Source organism: Leucoraja erinacea, chromosome 2 (genome assembly GCF_028641065.1).
Source record: "Leucoraja erinacea ecotype New England chromosome 2, Leri_hhj_1, whole genome shotgun sequence".
In the NCBI taxonomy this organism is placed as follows: domain Eukaryota; kingdom Metazoa; phylum Chordata; class Chondrichthyes; order Rajiformes; family Rajidae; genus Leucoraja; species Leucoraja erinaceus.
Window position 1 is genome coordinate 52,556,770 of NC_073378.1, and position 16,485 is coordinate 52,573,254.

The 16,485-nt window shown below is 39.6% G+C and overlaps 1 protein-coding gene across 2 annotated transcripts in view; it reads right to left on the reverse strand.

The window, feature by feature from the left end:
- Nucleotides 1-16,485, reverse strand: part of egfra (epidermal growth factor receptor a (erythroblastic leukemia viral (v-erb-b) oncogene homolog, avian)) — a 256,774-nt gene that overhangs the window by 59,230 nt on the left and 181,059 nt on the right. Inside the window, exons 8-14 of one of the 2 annotated variants that reach the window (XM_055656891.1) lie at nt 15,626-15,742; nt 13,197-13,323; nt 10,656-10,729; nt 9,278-9,368; nt 7,259-7,455; nt 5,715-5,847; nt 3,172-3,262 (exon numbers count right to left, since the gene is read on the reverse strand). In XM_055656891.1, coding sequence (XP_055512866.1) covers nt 3,172-3,262; nt 5,715-5,847; nt 7,259-7,455; nt 9,278-9,368; nt 10,656-10,729; nt 13,197-13,323; nt 15,626-15,742 — 830 coding nt within the window. Of the gene's footprint in view, nt 1-3,171; nt 3,263-5,714; nt 5,848-7,258; nt 7,459-9,277; nt 9,369-10,655; nt 10,730-13,196; nt 13,324-15,625; nt 15,743-16,485 lie in introns of both variants that reach the window. The other variant, XM_055656882.1, reaches the window with a different exon arrangement.

The following is a 16,485-nucleotide window of genomic DNA, read 5'->3' on the forward strand; positions in this document are numbered from 1 at the left end:
GTGATCTGGTTCTTGATTCCCCTACTCTGGGTAAAATACTTTCTGTATTGATCTTATCTATTCCATTTAAAATAGTAAAACATCAAGATGCTTCACAGAAGCAGATTCAAAGGCAATTTAACAATGCTTATTGAAACATATAAGATTATTAAGGGTTTGGACACGCTAGAGACAGGAAACGTGTTCCCAATGTTGGGGGAGTCCAGAACCAGGGGCCACAGTTTAAGAATAAGGGGTAAACCGTTAAGAACGGAGATGAGGAAACACTTTTTCACACAGAGAGTTGTGAGTGTGGAATTCTCTGCCTCAGAGGGCAGTGGAGGCCGGTTCTCTGGATACTTTCAAGAGAGAGCTAGATGGGGCTTTTAAAGATAGGTGGGTCAGGTTATGGGGAGAAGGCAGGAATGGGTACTAATTGGGGATGATCAGCCATGATCACATTGAATGGTGGTGCTAGTTCGAAGGGCCGAATGGCCTACTCCTGCACCTATTGTCTTTGTATTTATGGGATTATAGCAGAATGGAAATTTGGCTAGAGTTTAAAAAGCTTCATAAAAAAGACAAGCCAATGGTAGGCACAGGTATCTCAAAGTCAATAGAAAATCTGACCTTTTTTTAAGACCCGTGATGTGATGGGAAAATGGGTCAAAGGTGGTGTGGTGTACAATGTCAGTTAGTGATGGCCAATGGGTTGGTATGTGCTGGGAATAATAATGATACTATCAGTGTGTACTGTTATAATGGGGCAAAATTGGTGGGAGTTTTTGGAATAAGCTGTTAAAGGTAGAAAATGTGAGCTTGCTGTTCCCTGCTCCCCCACATGGATGTGCCCTTTCCAGTATCCAATGCTGTAAGCAGCAGAAATATGTTTAGCAGAAATAAATGCCCACAATGTCAGCTAATGCTGATAGAATCCCTGCAAATAGTATGACATGCAGCGCAAATACAAACAAGATTTTAATGGGTTACAATGCATTCATTCTCACATAATGAATACTCTGATCCTAAAAAAAGTTTAAATTTGTGGACTCATTGCCTCAGATTGAAAACTGTTTCTCATAAAATATGTTCTGTGTTTATGTAATGTGTACAATCCGAACTTAAAATGTTAAAGTTTATCCTTTTTACTGCTAAGTTTGTTGTGAGCAATCTTCAATGTGATTGATTACACCATTACATTATTGTATTTTAGGAAATCATGCTAACTCGTACCCGTGATGTCCCAAACTTATAAATAACACCAAAGAAATCTTGGAAAGGTTTTTATATTGCCAGAAGACTGTAGGCATGATTTCTATGTGTTATCAGTTAGCATTGATGGCTCATTGGTGGCTGCAGAATTTGGGTGATATAACTTAGATTTAATTTTTAAAAATCAATAATTCTACTTTGAAAGGAAAAGTCTCATTGGTATGCCAGGGTAGAGAGTTTTGGAATGCAGATTCAAAGAGTATTAAAGTAGACAAGATTGATACCTGGGATGGCGGGACTGTCATATGAGGAAAGATTGAAAAGACAAGGCTTGTATTCACTGGAGTTTAGAAGGATGATGGGGATCTTATAGAAACATATAAGCTAGATAACATATATATAACATATAACAATTACAGCACGGAAACAGGCCATCTCGGCCCTACAAGTCCATGCCGAACAAATTTTTTTCCCCTTAGTCCCACCTGCCTGCACTCGTACCATAACCCTCCATTCCCTTCTCATCCATATGCCTATCCAATTTATTTTTAAATGATACCAATGAACCTGCCTCCACCACTTCCACTGGGAGTTCATTCCACACCGCCACCACTCTCTGCGTAAAGAAGTTCCCCCTCATATTACCCCTAAACTTCTGTCCCTTAATTCCTAGATGCAGAAAAATGTTTCCCAATGTTGGGCGAGTCCAGAACCAGGGGCCACAGCCTTAGAATAAAGGGGAGGTCATTTAAGACTGAGGTGAGAAAAAACTTTTTCACCCAGAGAGTTGTGAATTTATGGAATTCCCTGCCACAGAGGGCATTGGAGGCCAAGTCACTGGATGGATTTAAGAGAGAGTTAGATAGAGCTCTAGGGGCTAGTGCAGTGAAGGGATATGGGGAGAAGGCAGGCACGGGTTATTGATAGGGGACGATCAGCCATGATCACAATGAATGGTGGTGCTGGCTCGAAGGGCCGAATGGCCTCCTCCTGCACCTATTTTCTATGTTTTTATGTAGACATCTTAAATTTGATCAAAACATAATATAATTAATCCTTCATTTAAGGATATACAATAAACTAAACTCAACTCAATGTGGAATACAACATTGAAACCAAAGATAATAAGCAAATTCAGGATTGAATTGTGGGCTTACTAGTGTAATTATATTGGGTCCTAACCAAGATAGACTGTTAATTCAATTTGATGTTGCCTGAAATGGAGACAATATTTATATGACAATACACAAGAAAAAGGATTATTTTTTTCTTAACAAGGCAATGTCTATTACAGGATAATATAAAAGTGCTTAAAGTTAGAAATAATTGGGTTGACAGAAACTGTTGTAGTTGTGGAATCAACTGGAAAACCATGCTATTGGAACAAAGGGCTGAAGAATTTGTAAAACAAACAGGTGGGAAAAATGGATTCCGCTAGCCTTTTTTGAAGCAAAATTCCTCATATTATCTCGCATATCTCATGGGGATATTCACCAACCTCATTAATTAAGACATAGACACAAGGCAGTGCAGATGCTGGTTTACAACCAATCACATTACATTAATCAATCAGTGCAGCCAAACTGCTCCCAGGTTTCCACTGAAGCTACTCAAATCCACTGATTTAACAACAATATAAATTCCCCAACCTCCTCCAGAGCCATAAGTAATGCAGTAGAAAGCAAATTTGTTTCCACAATATTGCAGGCTGGTGCTACATTACAGGGTGCTGGCTTGCTACTCCACAACTAATACACGTTAAAAGTCTTTACAAACTTTCACACTCTGCTTTATGATGCTAACCTCTTTTTCCTTATAATCTTTGTGCCCATTTGGACCTTAATTATTTTGTCTTGATATAACAGCACAATTTTTCCAGTGATTTTTTTGTTGCTACAATGTTCATCATTTTAACCTTTAATAATATAAATTACTGTTCCCATGTACATATGTACATTCTGCTATCTAACCCTGACTTACGGAGTCACTGCAGGTTTTTGATCCATTCTGTGGTTTACATTGTGCATCACATTGAAAACATTGGGATCCTTCCACATACTCCCTCACCTTCCTGTACAAAATATAAAGAAAATGTTTTGTGAACAAACTGAAAACTAAAAATTTGAAGAAATGTTAAAATGTAATTAAGATGGCTGCATTTGTGCTTAAACTTGTGCTTTATATTGTGAACAAATAGTAAATTAAGCATCACTCAAATGCAAAGCAACAGAAATTGTCACTCACTTTGGCTCGGGATAAAACTCAAACTGAACAGACAATGTACGTGATGCAATTTATCCCGGTAAAATAGTTCCCTGTATCACTGCACACTAAGATTTTATCTGAGAAAGCTAACTACCAGGATATAAAGGAAGGGAAGGCAATGATGATAACATATGATATATGTTTGACAGCACTAGGACTGTACTCGCTGGAGTTTAGAAGACTGAGGGGGGACCTCATTGAAACTTACCGAATAGTGAAAGGCTTGGATGGAATGGATGTGGAGAGGATGTTTTCATTAGTGGGGGAGTCTAGGGGACAGAGGCCATAGCCTCAGAATAGAAAGACGTACCTTTAGAAAGGAGATGAGGAGGAATTTCTTTAATCAGAGGGTGGTGAATCTTTGGAATTAATTGCCACAGAAGGCCGTTAAGGCCAAGTCTATGGATATTTTTAGGGCAGAGACTGGCAGATTCTTGATTAGTATGGGTGTCAGGGGTTAAGGGGAGAAGGCAGGAGAATTGGGTTGAGGGGGAAAGAATGATCAGACATGATCGAATGGCAACATAGGATTGATGTCGACTTGATGGGCTGAATGGCTTAATTCTGCTCTTATAACTTATGATTAACCCCATCACACTAAAATTATGAAGCCTTGAATCAAAGATTTTGACAACAAAATATGTCACTGCAATAAAACGTTTAACCACTTTGGACCATTGTATGTCTTTTGGGTGAAATAAAGAGCTCGGAAATAATATTTGTTATCGCCGTTTATTTCCCTCTGCTTTTATCCAAGTAGTCAATTTTCTGACAGTACTGAGCTGCGCCACTGATTTCAGTCATTTTCTGCCCTTCCCAGCATTAATGGGTGGCAATTTAATAGAATAGTTAAGATTCTCGGGAGCAACATTGTTCTGTGGTTTGAGACAACTTTCACAGTTTAAACCGCGAGTGAATATTACATTAATTAGTGAAGTTTGTAGATTCTTGATTTGATACACGTTTGATGCACCTCCTCTAGGCATAATATTGAGAAATATTGGAACAACTCAGATGGAAAGAAAACCCCAGGCCCAATTTATAGCTCACCTATTCAATATTAATCATTTGTTGGAGGAGGGGCAACAAAATTAATTATGGACCTGCCTATGACTCTTTCTGGGATCTGCAGTGTTGGTTCTGCCCTACCACCTGTTCCAAATTACGATTCAAAAAGTAACAATGATAGAAATGAAAACCTGACAAACCTATTTAACTAATTTAATTTTTTCTATTAGGACACTAATGATAATGGACTTTGGAAAAGTATATTTATTATCAAATTTTGGTAACGTGTACCCAAATTCCCAGACTGTTGGATGCCAATGGAACAAATTAGCTGCAAGCCCAAAGTGGAAAAATATCATTGGTTTATATTGATATTTTTGCAAGTAGAAAAGGAAATTTCAAAACACCCTCAATGTAGGTTACTTATCCCAATATTAATCTAAGATTTTTTTCTTTCCACTAATAGTTTGTTTAATCATCAGAGTTTCGGGAATCAGAGGTTAAGGTAACTTTCTCTTCAAAGCATCTTCTCTGACTGCAAATGGAAAAGTATCCGTTAAGTTACATGGATTTCTTGTTTTGTTTTTTTTCGCTTTATCAAATATTTACTGCTAAAAATATAGTCTGCTTACGATGTAAACAGACTGTTTCCATTGCTGAAATATTACAGGAGAAGGTTTCACTGCGTCACTTGTTTTAGATCGCCATGCACATCCCTGAATTGGATGAATATCAGACTCATGAAGGGACTACGATATTAAAAAACTGACTGATAAAAAGAAAAACATCAGCCACTGGTGGTTTTAACTCCAAGTATATGTATGATGTGCCAAGTATGATTGGTTCCTAATTTAAAACTGCCTAAAAGAGAATTTGAAAAAGAATAGGAAATCAACATTTCCTAACTTTGGATAGAATATCCAGCAAGGAGTCAGGTCATTTAACCTTTCGGTACTCAGTCAGAATGAGGGATAGGAATGAGGGAATGACGTCTTGGTTATGAAAACGGTCAAAATTATCAATTTTCTTTAAAGAGTGGTGCTATGGGATCTTTTAAGTATTATATCTCAAACCATTTCAAAAATTATTCTTAAACCTATCTCCACCACGTGATCAGTCAATACTTTGCAGATCACAAACGGTTACATTTGATTTTTCTGGAAGCAATCAGCCCGGTTTCCAATAGCTAAAACTTATTTTCAAATACTAAGATCTCATTAAACATTTCACTAGCATTGCACCATACGTACCCTTCAAACACGTCACACTTCTCAACACACGTTCTGTCACGAGTGTAATTACGACAAGAAAAGCACTGCAGGGGACCAGGGCCCCAACACCCATGGACTGAACAGAGGGGGTTGCAGACCTCGCTTTGAGCAGCTGCATGAGAGAAAAGAAAAATAATTTTGAGGGACAACGATTGTAACAATTAGGGATTAAGTAAGAAATGTTTACATCCATTAAAAAAAATGTACATTATGACTGATAATGAACAAATTGGAGACACAAAAAACTGCAGATGTTGGAATCTTGAGCAAAAGGTAAAGTGTTGGGGGAACTCAGCAGGCCAGGCAGCATCTGTGGAGGGAAACGGATAAACTGTGTTTTGGTTCAGGCTCCTTCTTCAGACTGATGGGTGTGGGGGGAAAAAAGGTTGAAAAGAGAAGTGGAGGCAGGACAAAGCCTGGAAAATGTTAGGCGGATACAAGAGAGGGGGGGTTGATTAACAGATGGGTGGAATAAGTGACAAAGGCTAGAGATGAAAAGACGACAAAAGTGTGTTAGATACAGAGAGAAGAGGAGGAGTGAAATGTAAAGCTGCAGGGTAGGATATGAATGAAAAGCGGCAGGGCAGAGGAAATGAATGAGGGCTAAAAGGGAGCTGGAGGACTTGAGGATGATAGGTGAATGTACAATAGAAACTTGACTAAACGTTTGAATGAAAAATCAAAGTAAGCCAAGGATACAGGATGCGAATACGCAGTTGCAATGGCGTAAACAGCATCATAACATGGGGAACAAATAGGTTAATCATTCCTAACAGCAGAAAGCTTTGTAGAAAACTCAGGAAGTACATTCCAACTGTACATTCATTGACTCCTTTTATTTCACACAGACAATTTATTGAATCATAAATCCTGATTAGGATTGCATATAACCACATAACCACATTTTTTTGCTCTGAACAATTTGAACTGTTATATCACTAACCACTTCCTCTGAAGAACGAAGGGTGGAAGTGAAATTACCAAGAAGAACATGTTGCTGAGAAACAAAGAACTGCAGATGTTGGTTTACAAAAAAAGACAAGGAGCTGAAGTAACTTAGCTGGTCAGGCAGCATCTCTGGAGAACATTGATAGTGATGTTTTGGGTTGAGACTCTTCTTCAGACTGATTGTAAGGGTGGAAGGAAGAGTGTTGGAAGAGAGTAGGGGAGGACAAAGCCTGGCAGGTCATAGGTAGATACAGGTGGAGGGATTTTTGATAGGGAGATGGTTGGGCAAAGGCTAGAAAGGTGTAAGAAAAAGATTTGAAGAGTTTGCAAATTGTGAAGCTAGAAGGAATGTAAGTGGAAGGAGAGGGCAAGGTGAGAAATCAGTGTGAGTCCAGATGTGGCAAAGGGGAGGTGGGGGTATATGGGGGATAAAGGGAGAGGGTTGTGTAGTTATCTAAAATTGGAATATTCAATATTCATACCGTTGGGTTTTAAGTTACCCAAGTAGAATCGAAAAACCTCAAAAATAATTCCACATAAAATGTAAATGGATGAGACTGTTATAAAGTACTTACTGCATTCTGTGTCTGGTTTACTTTTCGTTATAAAGTGTGATTGTTTGGTAGATTTGAAGAGTTGTAGCCAGTTCAAGGTCTGAACATAGCAGAGTTTCGTGTTGTTGATGATTCGTACGTAGCCATCACTAATCTCCTTGAGTGAACGCAGTCCCAGGGAGCTTATGCCCAAGTTGACCACGGCAAATGATACTTGACTGCTGAACATAGAGAAATGATATGAGGTTATGTCAAGAAAAGTACCCCCATAAGACTGTGAATTGTGTCCAAGGTTAATGATGAGTTATTTTCATGGAGTCACATAGCATTAAATGACCATTTTGATTCATCCTATCCACACCGATCTATAAAGTACACAGTTACAGTAATTTTATTTACAAGCAATAGGCGATTGAAGTGCTTATGCTGTCAGAGTACTGTGAGAGTATTGCCTCTCTCACCAGGGTGGTCACGATGGGTGACAAAGATTTTACCTCAGATCCCTTCGATCTCATGGTAGGAGGGCACCGACTCTGGTGTCCACGCCGCTGAGGACGTCCCGCAGCCCCGACGTCGGACTGGTATCATCCCGGCGTGTGGTCCTGGACATCGGGCCGCCCGTAGCTGCAACTGCGGAGGGCTTGGGGAGACCCTGACCACGGGGAACAGTGGAGGAAAGAGACTGACTCTGGTGCCTTCCCACACAGTGGGAAACTTTGGTTCTGCTGTGTGGGGATGTTTTGTGTTAAATTCTATAGTGTGTTGAGTCCTGTTTATTTTTATTGTATGGCTGTATGGGAATTCATTTCACTGTGCCATCTGGCACACGTGACAATTAAATTTATCTTGTATCTTGTATCTTGTATCTTGTATCATGCCTAACTTTTAACCAATACCCTATGGTTTTGGAGGTCTTTATTATCCGCTATCTTTTATTATTTTATTATGTGTTTTATTATTCACTATCCGGTGTTTATAAAATTATCAGGTTACCCAGCTCCACGCCCACAGCAACGTGATTTCAAATAAAGCCAACATAGCTCAGCCAGGTAAATTCACATTCAAAATGAATGAAGCTAGTATCTGATAAAAAAGACATTGGGTTCTCTTCATATATAAATTCTTAAGGGGCTGTCCCACTGCGGCGACCTAATCTGCGGTCGACACGTGGTCCTAGGACGTCCTATAAGTTCACTGGAACTCTCCTTCTTGCTCGAGGGAAGCCTCGCGGCCTCAGCTTGGTGGCGGAAACTTTTTCAGCATGTTGAAAACTTTTCCGTGAGTAAAACTTGGTCGGCATGGTTCTTTTTAACTCAAAGTGCAGTGGAGTGGGGTCGCTATTTAGTTACAGGCAATCGAGGGCAGCCGTAGGCAATCTCCTTCGCTGATCGGGCATTTTGATTAGCTCATTGGAGTTTTCAGGACCGGTAGGTAAAATGCCTGCTAAACTTTATTATACTTCTTAAAAGTGGCTCCACTCCTTCTCCCCCCCCCTTCTCTCTCCTTCTCTCTCCTTCTCTCCCCCTCTCTCTCCCCCTTTCCACCCCCCACTTCTCTGCGCTCTCTAAAGGACTTACCGTACACTGTGCCAGCCGTCTTTTACCTTCCTCTTCATCGCGGGTCTGAATTTCAGATAGCGCTCCCCCGCTTTCCCTGGCCCCCGCCTTTGCGATGTGTTTGTGTGTGTGTGTGGTCGGTCGATCCAGCTTGCGGGTTCAACGCTGACGGTCGATCCAGCCCGAGGTTTTCCAGGCGAGTGCCCTCGAGCTTGAAGGTCGAAGACACTCTTCTTAACTCGAGGATTAGGTCGCCGCAGTGGGTCAGCCCCTTTATATGGCTGGAACTACACCTCACAACATCACGCTACTCCAAACTGTGATATCATGGTAATAATATAAGGTATAATGGATACAGCTTACTTTCCAGGTGTGGGACATATGACAATGTTGACTATTTAATTTGAAATTGCACAATTAATTCAAAAATGATAGCTTGCCATTAATAAAGCATTCGTATCAAACAACCACATCAACTACTTACTGATGCAGAGTCCGGCCACGTATAATTTCAAGATTTTCAAACACTTGAAGATTTGTGTAATTGGCTGGCCAACTTTGAATTAAAAAGTATCCTTCAAGAAACACAAGTATATTAAAACAATGCATGATACTTGTGAAACTTTCCATCAATTGTACATATTGCAGAAATTCAGTAAATATTATTCCATAAATGAAAGTGTAGGACGTGAATATCCTCTCTTCACCTATAGTATTTGGTATAATACAAATCACGTCCAATTGAAAATAAAATGGATGTTTATGCTGATAAAGGCATAGTTGGGAAGGGATCATAAAGAGACAATTATTTTGAGGAGTTGCATAAAGTGTCAAAACCAACAACTTTTCGGATTGAATACGCAGATTTTGCTGGCTTGGTCATATATGCAGAATGAGAGATGGTTGCATGTGCAAACGTGTACAGTAGGCAGGTAGTCCAAGCCAAGCCAAGAGACTGGTCGGGCACCCAAAGTTTGATCTTAAAGGGCTTGTCCCACGAGCATGCGACCTGCATGCGGCAAGCGCAACCAAACCGGAAGCGGGGGCCGCGGCGGAGGTCGAGTGATCCCTGTACAGGGTCGGTCCCACCAGCATGCGCCTGCATGTGGTGAGCGCGACCAAACTGGAAGTGGGGGCCGCGCGGAGGTCGAGTGAGTGACGTGAAGTTCGAGCGAAGTCCGCGGGAAGTTCGCGCGTGACGTACAGCGTCAAGACGTGCGTACGGCGTCAAGGATGTTATCAGAAATGAGAAGGTATACATATTGACTTAATAGATGTCTTTAACGTTAGAGAAAAGCATAACGAGAGGCTAATATTATAAATTATTCAACAAGTAGGCCAATAAGGGATTTACTCTTTCTCCCAAGAGTTTTGACAATGTGGAATTTATACCAGTGATCAAGGGAAATGGTCAAGCTACATTTTTGGGGAATTTGGACAAGCACGAAGGAGAAGGTTAACCGTATAGATTTAGATGAGGAAACGCAAGAGTAACATAAATGCTAACATGGATTAATTAGTCCAAATAGGTTGTTTCTGTGCTGTACATTCTATCTAATCCCATACAATCATTAAAACTATTTTCTCATGGATTAAAAAAAAATAAAAACAAAGTTCAATCTAAAATCTTCTTCTAATTCAAACAAATAGATTACAAAACTCAATATGTTACATCACCTACAATGATGCATCAAAACGCATAATTCATTAATTTATTGAGAAAGGTCATGAGAAATGATGGCTTTCACACTCAGCACCTCTCTCAAAGATGATGCTGTACAACAAAATTGGCCAATTGTTTCTAGTGATGAGATTTTATTTTAAAAGACATGAGACCCTGACGTAGTTTTTGATCAACTAACCTGTTATTTCTCTGACAGTTCTGAAGACTTCCAATTTCTCCAGGAGAAGTGGAGCAGCTTTTGAGTAGCTATCACTAAAATAGAAAAACATGAATTAACAGTATATGTTCCATTAACAAAACAATTTAGAGCATGGCTTTGAGGAAGATGTACATATTTAGGCAGGAATTTCTTTAAGATTGCGCTTTTCCCCCCCCGAAACAATTGAGTTTCCAAATCATTTTGCCGAACAGAAAGAGTATTTGGCTGTATATTTGGCATAATCGCACAACTTAACATTATTTTCTCTATTAAGCAAGTACTAATACAATTAGCAAATTGTTATATATAGTTTTTTAGAAGAGAAAAATAATTTTCAGTTATTTATATCAATTTACACTTAGTTGCTTGACTGGGCACTGATTAAAATACTTATTTTTGTAATGAAGCTTTTTCTAAAACAAACTAGGCACAGAACTGCATTACCACACAATTATATTATGGCATATTAATGAGACTAAAAAATGCAGTGCTCTAAAGCATTGCCTAGCTGGACTGGTTAATGACAAATTTTACACTGCTAATACTCTATGGGTGCAAATGGAAATTTCAATTTAAAAAAAGAATCTACTGAGAATGAGACAATTTGGGGCATAAATTATCCTTGGTTAATGACAGTGCTCAAAATCTACTTTAATCACGCAGATAACATTGTATCCAATGATTCAAAAGGCAGGAAAATTCAATTGCGCTTCATAGATAGGATAGGAATTTTAGCATTAACATGTAATCTGGGAAATGTAAACTATTACTGGTGTAAGTGATGGAAGATTGCTTTCTACTCAAATAAACCAAGTGGAGCAAGTTTGGCCAGAGAGTACTTGGTGTATTGAGTACCGTATTTTCTAGGAATGTTTTCTTGAACCCTTATAGAAACTCCGCCCTTTAGCATCAATGTTACTGAGAAGGAATAACTTTTCCTCATCAGCTTTTTATTTCCTAATGCACATGACAAAGATATAGCCATAAAAATAGGCCTTTGATGATGATCAAAGAACTACATATATGCTAATTCCTCCTTTCTCTTTTATAACAACAAACCAATGGAATAATTTCTGTCCAGGCCATCTATTCACTTATTCATTCTCCATAGCTGAGCACAGCATATCCAAAAACCTATAAATGTGTGGGTATAAGTCATAGAATCATACAGCATGGAATCCTTTGGCCCAAATTATCTATGTTGACCAAGAGGCACCATCTACGCTAGTCCCACCAGCCCGTGTTTGACCCATATAATTATCTAAATCTTTCCTATCCATGTACCTGTCCAAACCTCCTCTGGCAGCCCCTTATATACGTCTACTACCATTATATGAAAAAGATCCCGCCATCTTAGCTTTCTATTGAATCTTTCCCATCTCACCTTAAACCTATGTCCTTTGGTTCTTGATTCCCTTACTCTGGGTAAAAGATGGTGCATTCACCCTATATATTCCCTTCATGATTTTATACACTTCCACAAGATCATCTCTCAGCTACCTGCGCTCCTAATTTGCCCAACCTCTCGCTATAGCTCAGGCCCTCAAGTCTTGGCAATATATCTTGGTAAATCTTCTCTGCACGCTTTCCAGCTTAACGGCATTCTTGCTATAGCAAGTTGACTAACACTGAACACAATAGTCCAAATGCAGCAACTGTAACATAACATCTATCTATCTTCCGTGCCTTGATTGATGAAGGCCCAATGAACCAAAAGATTTCTTGACCGCCCTATCTACCTGCGACACCACTCTCAGGGATCTACAGTATGTATCTGCACTGCTGGATCCCTCTGCTTAGGGTCCTGCCATTCACTGTGAAGGACCTGCCTTGGTTTGATTTCCTAAAACACAACACGTCACACTTTTCTGCATGAAACTTCGTTAACCATCAATCAGTTCACTAATCAATGATCTAAGATGACCCTAATCTGAATGCTTAAAAAATGTTTTCTGATTCTTTTCTTCTTTCAAATGAAATTTATTTTGGGGGGGAGGTTAAAATCTAAGCAGGTTTTCCTTAGTTCTATGGCTGTGATTATGGTCTACAGTTGGGTGTTTACTACTTCATTTTGAGGGGAAAAGTCATAGATCACAATTCTTAGTTGAAGAGCCTAAAATACAGCCTATTATCATGTCAGTCTTGAAAGAACAATTCTGAAACATATGATATAATTTGGCAAGAGTGAAGCAGATCTAGCCTCAATACCCAACTTATGTTTCATTTTCATGTATGTTGGTCTGTAATAATAGAGTCACTGGTGACAAGAAAACATTTGAATTATTAAGTTCTTAAAAATGAGAAAACATGGAAAGGAAAATCAGTAAATCACCAGAAGCATAAAGGAATCTAAAATTAATTCATCCTGGATCTAGTTTCTTGGAGAATAATTTAACACAATTAATATTGTATTCATGATCTCAAAACCTATACTAGATGTAATGGTTTCTCCTCAATTTAGTTTGGAATGCTTGATTATTTTTCTTATCATTATCCTGGAAAAGATTAGTGATGGTTTACCCAGTGAAAGCCACTTCCAAAATGACCACATTGCCATTAATTTTGGTGCAATTTTTAAATGAGTCAATATTTGTAGAATTGATTGACATAACATCCTTCAACGGTGGGACTCCAAGTCCATTGCAATCTGAGAAAAGAGAATATCATAAATAAACAATTGGTTAGAATGTGACATTTATTGATAAATATACACCTCCATTAATATGGTGCCATTCACAGGCTTATTATTCTCAAAATAATATTGCAGCTATTGCAGCTCTTTATGCATGGCTGTGCACACGAAGGCCACAAAACCAACAAAGAAACAATGACAACTACTTTCAATAGACAATAGACAATAGGTGCAGGAGTAGGCCATTCGCCCTTCGAGCCAGCACTGCCATTCATTGTGATCATGGCTGATCATCCCCAATCAGTACCCCGTTCCTGCCTTCTCCACATATCCCCTGACTCCACTATTTTTAAGTCCTATCTAGTTCTCTCTTGAAAGCATCCAGAGAACACGCCTCCACCGCCCTTTGAGACAGAGAATTCCACCGACTCACCACTCTCTGTGAGAAAAAGTGTTTCCTCGTCTCCGTTCTAAATGGCCTACTGCTTATTCTTAAACTGTGGCCCCTGATTCCGGTCTCCCCCAACATCGGGAACATGTTTCCTGCCTCTAGCATGTCCAAACCCTTAACAATCTTATGTTTCAATGAGATACCCTCTCATCCTTCTAAACTCCAGAGTGTACAAGCCCAGCTGCTCCATTCTCTCAGCATATGACAGTCCTGCTATCCCGGGAATTAACCTTGTAAACCTACGCTGCACTCCCTCAATAACAAGAATGTCCTTCCTCAAATTAGGGGAGGAAAACTGCACATAATACTCCAGGTGTGGTCTCACTAGGGCTCTGTACAACTGCAATGATTCATCACAATGATTGCGAGTTATATACAGATCAGTGACAGGACAGAATGTCTGCTTTGCTCTGAAATAGTATTGTGGGGATCTCAAGTCCTGGAAGAACTGATGAGGTCTCTGTTTACAAACAGCTCTCATCAATGTTCTCATCAGTTTAACTATTTTGGCTGTTTACACCACATGAAATTTCAACAGTACACGTTATAGAGGAGTAGAAAGTTGCTGGCATATTGTACTATGCATGTGCATAGTCTGATCACACCAATACTGTGTACTGGGAAGCTCACCTTGTCGCAAATTCCATGGATGTGGAATTTATAGCAGCAAATGTTGACCAAATGTACAAACAAAATCAACATTTTATAGACAGGATAGTTTATAAACCATATTTTATTAACTACAAAGTGACAGAAACACGTTCATCAGTCAAATGTTATTGCCAACTATGGTACCATGAGGTACAAAGAGTACATGGAGGTACTGCATGTTTCATCTCCTCTGTTTACGCATTTAATATTACAACATCACTGTACATATCTTTTGACATAGGATGATGAGTGGTGAGCAACATTTTGTACAAAAAAAATGAGACTTCAACAAGTCAGAGTCTGAACACCTACTTTTGACTTTCAGTAGCATTTTCATCACCGAGGGTTGAAGAACGAGACTGGCTCATTTTTGACTGGAAACTGAACTGAACCAACAATGTAAATCCTGAACAACGTAAGCCTGAAGAAGAATCTTTACCCGAAAAGTCGCCCATTCCTTCTCTTCAGAGATGCTGCCTGTCCCGCTGAGTTACTCCAGCATTTTGTGTCTACCTTCAAAGTGAATACTCTGTCTACAAGAGTCTACAAGAGTAAGCCGGAGACTGGGAACGGTGCAACATGTGACCAATCTCCCTAAAGCACAAAGTCCTTTCACAAAGCAGAGAGCATGTCTGGAGTATGGTGAAATAATGGCCACTTATTGGATGAATGCAATTCTAACAACTGTGCCATTTTGTACAAAGATGTATCTGTCATTACCCTATACATTAATTCCCACCAAAGCTAGCGTACAGTGGTGCAAAATACACAGCATTTATTTACCTAAACTACTCTGCAGCACCTGCCAAACCCATGACTTCCACCACCAATAAAGATAAGGGCAGTGAGTGCCTGCTTGGTCCCATCCACTTCACACAACACCCTGACTTAGAACACAACACCAGTCCTTCATCACCATTGGGTTTATATCCTTAAAATTCCAACCCGACATGACATACCAGAAGATCCGCAATGGTATAAGATAAAGAAAGTACACCACCACTTTCTCAAGGACAATTATGGAGAGCCAATGCACTCTAGGCAGTGACACATATAGCCTGAACAATTCAACAGGTATCTATAACAGGAATGTATGAAATCAGTTTTCAGTTTAGTTTATTGTCATGTACAGTGAAAAGCTTTTGTTGCGTGCTAACCAGTCAGCAGAAAGACAATACATCATTACAATTGACACAGTGACTCATAAATATTTACCTTTTGGACAAGGTCCTTCACATCTTTTACACTTTCTGATTTTGTCCTCATCCACCTCATATGTTCCAGGACTGCAGGCTCGAACACAGGAGCCATGGTCTGTCACCGCGTAGTTATCTGTAATGAAAACACAGGGTTTAAAAGGGGCTTTAGAATGGAATGGGTAATTATTCTGTTAATTTCAAATGGAAATCAATCCATGGCATTTATTTTCTACTTAATGAAATAAAGAGAGGTAATTCGGCATGTTGGATCCACACTGTCTCCCAGGTGAGCGTTCCATCAGCTCCATTGCCCTTTCTTTTATTTTCCTGTACTATATTCTTTCAACCGTCTCTCTCCCACATGACAATCAACTCTCCACCGATACTTTTTACCTTTAACCTACACTAAGGAATTGACTCAGGGGACTGGACATAACAGAAACATGGCAGAGAGAAAGGCAATGGTTCAAAGGTTTCTTTATTATTACATGTACCCAATACAGTGAAATACATTTTTTACATACAGCTCTGCAAGACTATCCCCATACATAATGACAAATGCCCTGGTCAGTACAGAACAGCCCACTGAATCCATATGCAAGAGGTGCTATATTGGCACCACTTGACATTCCCAGCTGAAGCTGATAACAAAGACCCGTCATAGACAGCAGGACTGATGGTTCAATGTTCCAGGGTATAGATGCTGCAGATGTGATAGAGATGCAGGTGCCAGAGGATGGGATGGGGTGGGGGGGGGGGCTGCCTTTTTGATTAGGGAGGACATAACTGTAATGCATAGAGAGGATATCCTTGGGAACCCCAGGAATCAGTCTGGTGAACCTTCTCTGTACTCCCTCTATGGCAATAATGTCCTTC